A 7,425-nucleotide genomic window follows, 5' to 3' on the forward strand; every position below is an offset into this window, starting at 1 on the left:
AATAAAATGTGACATATTATATACAGTATGTTCTAAGAAACATACTTGAAAGAAATATAATGGGTAGTGCATCATACGGTTGAGATATTAGTTAGTGAGATACTAGTTAAAACTAATAACTAAAGATAAAATCTTGACAGTTATATTGCCTCTTCCGAAATCCAAATATACGATTATTGTTATTAAGACGAAGACAAGAATTAAATCAAATGACACTGTTTTTCTATATGATATATATATGGCTTCTCCATTAATATAGTACTCCGCATTTACAATGAATTGACTACATGCAAAAAAATGAAATGGACATTTGAATTGCAATGAAAAAAATGGAGGGGGCTAAAAAATACCCTTGAACAAATAAAAACACCTATAGATCAGCAAAGAAATGGTAATTATTTGAATCAACAATAATGAGCCTCATCGCAGCAATCGCGGCTACAAGAGACATGCATCCAAAGAAGACAACATTGAGCCAATGCCAATTCTTCTGCATCGACGTCAGCTTGTGTTTCCGGGCCACCAGATACATGTGGTTTGCCAGAATGAACGTGAGGGGGAACGTGCTCAGCGCCCCCGTGAGGCTCATGAAATTGCCCAAGAATGGCAGCAGTGCTGAGACGAAGGTCGTTATTCCCAAGTAGCCGCCTCTTACCACAATTCTGAAAGACAGGTTGCGTGCTGCTAGGGCGCTTCCTTTCAGCTCATACTTTGTATCCAAATATTCGTACATTGGACTTGCAAAGATCTGTATGGAATATGAATCAGGCAAAAGTAAACGAACCTCAGCGGATACATGAGGATGTGAGGATTAGGGATTACGTGCAAAGCAATGATAGTGTGCAGGAAAGCTGAGATATTTGCTGCGGCCTTCAACCAGACTGGGCCGTGAACATTGTGCAGCAAGTAGGCCGATGCCTCTGATCCATACGCCCAGTAACCAATGAAAGTGACAGCATACATCGGAATAACTCCAGCTGTGAACTGGAAATACAGAGCTTTCAACATGTTGTCAACAACAGGCTGCCTCACGGTTGCCTGTCAAGAAGGTGAGTTGATCTGATCAGCAAGCAAAGATTTGACTTAAAAGCTATGAGACCAACTGCGCCACCACACTAATTGTTGAAAAAAAAGAAGACAGCATGATGAACAAAGCTCGTCTCAAGAATTTAAGGTTTCTGTTGGACCTGTATTTCTGGAAGCATTCCAGTATTGAAAGCAAAAACGAGGTTAGCTGATGCACCGATTATGGTGAAAATTTTGTTTGTAGTTGTTCCATGAATGCTGTAGTCTCGAGGAGGAGCTTCAATGCCTGTAAAAAAATTACTTACTCAGCATCTGAATTCGATATTCCAAAATGACAATATCCACAAAGAAACAGTTCTTTCTTGGAACCCAGCTTTACTATATAAAAAGGACACGGACAAGATGAAGCAGCCGAGGAAAAGAGATGGCTATACCATCTTTTAGAGCCAGAACACAAGCTGTTAGAATGTACACCAGACTTAAAATTGTCGAAAATACCAGCCATGCTTGTAGTGCTGATAAATGGGGTACGGCAATTGCAAAAAGGATACATGCGAAGCCAGAAATTGCAATGCAGTGTGGAAGCTTCATGCCAGAATCTTCTTGGAGGAGCGCATAAAGAGCCTGCATATAACATCAGTGGAGTCAAGGGATCAGCCGAAATCTTGGTATTTAGCAGTAACCTAAGCTGATGTGATATGTAGTTTGTATATACAAGAGTTCAAACCTCAGGTCCTCGACACAAGTTCACAAAGAGCTACATAGACAGCTATTCCTTCATCAATTCTATTGGTCTTCTAATAGAAACGAAACAATATAGCAAATAAAGTTACCTTAAGGGCACTGCCAGCTAAAATGATGTATCCGACATTGATCATGAAGAGATTAACATACTGCAGCGCCCATGTAATACTATAGGCTTGGTCACCTACACCACAGAAACCTCTATCTCAGTAAAAAAATGCCTTCAGCTAGAATGGATATCACATTGCATCTCTAACTTGATCATTATTTGCTCTTACCATAGATAAATCCTGCAAGGTCTCTGTATCTGATATGCCTCTTTCCTCCGTATTCATGAAGCTTGGCTACCAACATATTTGCATACAAAGATATCGCTGTTGCTAAAATTAGTCCGACCACACCACCAACCCAACCCAGTGGAACCATAATAGTGCCAGAGTATCCCAACACATACGCACTATTTATCCCCGTCGTAAGCACAAACCCCACCTGGAACCATGAATCTACACGCGCAACATGAACGGTAAACCGGTAGTTAATAGAGGTCACTGAGCTTTCACATTACTACTAGAGCAACAAAAAATCATATTCAGCCTCAAACATATCAAAGGATCACTCCATTAGATGATGATCTAATTAGGCATCCCCAAATTAAACTGCCCTAAGATGCATAAAGTAAACAATCTCAGGAAACAAAATTCCAAAAATCAAAGTTGCACACAAGGAATTCAACTATTCAATTCAAAGAAAACTAAATAAGAAACAGATTCCCAAAGCTAGGAATGCGAATTAACACTAATTGCACAGAGCAAATTCATGAACCGGAAGATAATATTACACTGCAAGGAACTGAAAACAAGAGGCAAATCTCAAAAAAGGGGGGAAAACAATAATAAACTAAAGTGAAAAAAGAACCTTGGCTAATTTGATGAGCGGTGTCAGAAATCTCAACAATCACAGAATCCTTAGAAGAATACTTGCCAGAGGCGTCGTTCGATTCAGTAGCAACAACCATTTCTCCGATTCGCAAAAGCGCCGATCTTAAATCACCGTCGGCTAGGTCTGAATTGAGGCGCAATCCACCAACATCAAACACCATACTAACACAACCAAGACAAAATCACACAGTGGAATGCTTACAGAGGGAAGAATCGAGGCCCTCTTGTGTTTCGATATGCAGCTACAAATTTATATACTTATGGAGCTCGTCATCTCATCCACGCAACTTGCTGATTTCATAACTACTTTTTGAGTATTTATTTCTAGATTTTTTTTGAAACTGAAAAAGAAAAAAAGGAAAATAGATTACAACAATTATAACATGATTAAGATAACCTACAAATGGTTTTGTGTATTTTTACTGCTGCTTGCTACTTTAATATACGTAGTGTTGGGTGCTTAAAATAGATCCGTATTTATCTGAGTTGTAATTAACCAGTAAAAGTAGTAAATTGCGTGTATACCTCTAAAATTGACGCTGCCTCGGCTTACCTTACTTCTCCGATACTCATTCTCTGTTTTTCTTTCTAAAATTTTATATAATTCGATTCAATTTTCTTGCTCTGATAATTGTAAATTATACTACTACAATTCAAGGTAATGCAATACGTCTTCACATCTGATTAATCAATTTAAAGTACACCACAAATATTTTTTATTTATTAAACCTCCATTGAAAAGCTTAGTACACAAAAAAAAATAAAAAAATCCATAAAACATAGATAAATGAAGTACACATTTTATTAGTTATTTTTAAAAATAAAATGAAGGCCCCGACGATAGAGTAAATTAGGATTGTAGTTGATTTGTGCATATACCCGGTAAGCTCGTTGAATAATATACTCCTATAAGACTACTATTCCAATTGACTAATTTAACCAACAACTTGCGAATATATATATATATATATATATATATATATATATATATATATATATTTTATATAGCATGATAATATAACGTATCGTATAAGTGAATTGTTTGCTGAATTTATTAAAGATATTGGCCCAGTCATGGGATTAGTTTAGCTGTTTGTGTTGAAAAAAGTATGATTGCGAAGTATTTGTGGCAGGAGAAAATGGGTGGCGCCTCAGTAGTTCCCGCACTATGTGCGTTTAAATTGAGAAATCCTCCTAAAAAGAATGAAACATGCGATTGGAGCTCCAACCGGTATATTACTAATAGTCTAATACACTACCTCCATCCCTAAAAAATAGTAACATTTGAAATGACACGAATTTAAATATACAATTGATAAAGTAAAAAAGTTAGAAAGAAAAAATTATTAGAGTATTATTGGTAAAGAATGAGAGTGAGACCCACCTCATTAGAGAAACTTTCTATTTAGTGTATTTTAGAGGGACAATCTAAAATGACAAATGTGATCTATTTTTAAGGGACAGAGGGAGTATTTAAAGATTTTTCCAAACGGATGATCAATGAACGATTGAGCAGTAATTAGTGACTTGAAATTTAAATTATGTGTATTTTGTTATATTTTTATTTAATATGTTGCACATATCTTTTATACAATGGAATATATAATATAGGGATGTGATTACGTGATAATCAATATTTCAAATTACAACTCAATAACTAAATCTGGATCACACGTCTGATCCTTTATATTTTTTCTTAATTTTTAAATGAGAAGGCGCAATTTTGACAATTGAATATAACAAATCCCCTTGCGGGTTATTCCTCTCCATTCTATATAAAGATCAATGTCTCTCTCCTAAATAATTCAAAATTTTAAATTTCTTATAGTAAATTTTTTTAATTTAAATTATTAATTTATAAAAAAATATATCAAATTAAAGATAATTTTATGACGTTTCCAACGAAATCCTAATTGAATGGTATTATATCAAAGGCTGAAAAAAATAATATGACTATAAGAGATGAAAAATGATATGGTTAAAACAGAAATGATATTTTTATGGTTAAAACTTAAAAATGTTATTTTTGCAAAATAAAATGATGATATCGAGTATCAGAAACTGATTGAAAATGATCAATGTCGGTTAAAAGCTAATATGATCTTCCTGATTTGAATGAGAAATGATACTTTGAATGATAGAAATGACACTTTCAGTACATAAAAATGATATGTATAACGTTTACAAAATGATATAGCGTTTCTTATGTGTTTAATCCATGATTTGAATGAGAGAAATGGTAGTTTTACGGGTAAAAATGATACTTCGTGCGCATAAAAACGACATAATCCCTTCGTCGCATAATAAATGTCATACTTTCATTTTCAGTTTATCCCACAGAAGATGTCATATTTCATTTTTGAAAAAAAAAATCATCTCTCACATTTATATAAATATAGAGCTTCTCTCTCATTATCAATTGCATCCAAATATTATAAAGTGAAATCCATGGCTTTTCATTGCCCCTAGACATAGATACACATCGTATAGAACTGAGTAAACAATTTTTGTGTTTATCTATTTTATTTTTGTATCAGTTGTGCTTATTTCCCAACAATTGATATTAATAGCCTAGGATTAGAAAAATAGAAATCATGTGTGGATCGATGGAAGATTGGAGTGAAGAAGTTCGACAAATCTAATTTTGGGTTTTGGAAGATGCAGATCGAGAATGTTCTGTACGGTTAAATGTATTAGTCCCTAAAATCTAACCCCAAAAATATGGAACATGAGTAGAGGGAGTTGCTTGACAGAAAAAATGATGAGCACGATTTGGCTGTCGTTGTTCAAGGATGTGGCTTATCACAAGACCGCAACAACGTTGGCGAATGAGATGATGAAGACCTTGGAAGAGATGCATTAGATATCACCCACTACGAAACAAGGTACATCTACTAGCCGATTGTTTAATTTTAGAATGTTTTAAGAAAAACTGGTGCAACAATATCTAAACGAGTGCAACATGATCACCATCCAGTTGAACTTGATTAATATCAAATTTACTGATCAAATTTGTGCCTTAATTTTTCTATCGTCCCTACCCAAAAGGTTGACTGGCAGAGTGACAGTGGTAAGTGTTGTAGAGGCATTCACAAAGTAAGGGTTTGATGATGCCGAAAAAATTTGCAAGAGAGAATAAAGGTAATATATTTCGGGCTCGACGTTGAGTGATGCGCTAGATTTTAGCATTACAACTACTTGCAAGTCTGCTAAAGGTAAGCACATGAATATTGAACACAAGGAATAAGTTTACAGATTGGTTACCAAATAGTAATAAGCTTCTATCGACACGTAAGATTGGGGTGTTAAATGAAAGTAGAGTAAACAAATCGCAATTAACTTGAGTTAAGAAAAATAGATGGGACAAGGGACTTCCAGATATGTGCTTTCACTGCAACAGTTTAATAAAACACACATTTATGATATCCAATCACATCCCTAGAATTCAACAGATTTGGTTATCCATAGACAAATAACACAAATCTTCTCTTCAATCCAAGCTCCAAACTTCAAGTATGAACGATGGTAGAATTATGATGGTTGATGGAACAAGAATTGTCAAAAGATCAAGTCAAGTGTAGAGAGTAGCAAAAAAAATCCTTTTGATAAAGTATGGTGGGTATTTATAGGCTCAAGGACGTTTTCCTCCATATGGTATGATTTCTGGCCCAACATAGTGAGTCTTGGAGAGAAAGTAGGTCAAACTGGTATGCAACGGACCGCTGAATTGATCACAACGTACCGCTGAGAGTCTTCTTGATTCTCGGCACTAATGTCATAGAATCGCTGACCATGTCTCAGCGGTTCATTGGGCATGTTCAACTTCAGGCTCAATTTCCAAGGTGGGCCGCTGGACTCTTCGAAGGCCGCTGGCTGACTCGGCGGTCGCTGACTTTGGGTCGGCGGACCGATGGGTGGAGCTGTTTCTTCGGTTTCTAGAATTTGACCTTTGTTTGTCTTTTTTTTCAGCTCTATTTTCCACATTTATCTCAAAACACGTCAAAATACCAAAATGTATAAAATATGCAATAAACGGACATGAATTCGCAAGTTAGACACTCAAAACGAACCAAATATATGCCTAAAAACAATGCAAAATCCGAGTGTATCACTGACTACGGAACAAAGAGGCATATTGAATAGAAAACAGAATCATGAAAGATCAAAATCTAGGTTATCAAATCCAAAAGAGATATGGAACAAGTTAAATATTGGAATTATCACAAGAAAAAACTAGTATACAATAATTATAAGTTATCGAATTCAGCAAAGAAACTAGTACTGCAAAAACTAATAAGAAATTGATTTGAGCGATTGACTTAAGCCAACGGACCAAATTGAGTTAACTAATTAGAGAGGAAAACCACTCATAATTTGGTTTGAGCTTCAAATTTCATGTATCTTTTTTTCTATAAAAGTTTTCCTATACTCTAAGGATTGTGTTGGTTTTACGCTCCCCGCAACTGATGGCTTGTAGGGGATATCATACACCTATAATAAGCTAATCATGTGTCCTTTGTTCTACTCACTTATCTATTTGTTCTACTCACTTATCTATTAACCCTACGTACACATAGTAGGCTTTAGATTAACTTCCACTACATTCAACACAAAAATTCACCTTGGACTAATTTTAATCAGTTTTAGCCATAGGATTTCTTAACTATGTCTGCTCCTTATTAAAGAGACATCATAATTCATAAGTAAGGCCAATTGC

The 7,425-nt window shown here is 35.3% G+C and overlaps 1 protein-coding gene across 2 annotated transcripts; it reads right to left on the minus strand.

Annotated features, from left to right (window-relative positions):
• Window positions 1-200: 200 nt before the first annotated feature.
• On the minus strand, window positions 201-3,100 carry LOC125218466 (proline transporter 2-like). Of its 2 annotated transcripts, XM_048120137.1 has the most exons (8): window positions 2,911-3,100; window positions 2,686-2,832; window positions 2,049-2,273; window positions 1,860-1,954; window positions 1,461-1,650; window positions 1,188-1,312; window positions 823-1,038; window positions 201-748 (listed from the first exon to the last, which is right to left on the minus strand). In XM_048120137.1, exons 2-8 carry the CDS (start codon window positions 2,783-2,785, stop codon window positions 371-373), a joined length of 1,329 nt encoding a protein of 442 aa, XP_047976094.1. In that variant the 5' UTR covers window positions 2,786-2,832; window positions 2,911-3,100; the 3' UTR covers window positions 201-370. The 2 variants fall into 2 exon arrangements, with proteins under 2 accessions (XP_047976094.1, XP_047976093.1); XM_048120136.1 differs by having other exon boundaries at window positions 2,686-3,100.
• Window positions 3,101-7,425: the final 4,325 nt, after the last annotated feature.

The sequence above is a fragment of the Salvia hispanica genome, chromosome 4 (genome assembly GCF_023119035.1).
Source record: "Salvia hispanica cultivar TCC Black 2014 chromosome 4, UniMelb_Shisp_WGS_1.0, whole genome shotgun sequence".
NCBI lineage: Eukaryota > Viridiplantae > Streptophyta > Magnoliopsida > Lamiales > Lamiaceae > Salvia > Salvia hispanica.

Excerpts from the sequence above, each read along its gene's own strand:
- LOC125218466 (XM_048120136.1), bottom strand. The coding sequence starts at position 2,869 with ATGGTGTTTGATGTTGGTGGATTGCGCCTCAATTCAGACCTAGCCGAC. Across the intron at positions 1,955-2,048 it reads CCTTGCAGGATTTATCTATG|GTGACCAAGCCTATAGTATT; the intron begins GTAAGAGCAAAT and ends TCTGTGGTGTAG. Across the intron at positions 749-822 it reads ACACTATCATTGCTTTGCAC|ATCTTTGCAAGTCCAATGTA; the intron begins GTAATCCCTAAT and ends TATTCCATACAG.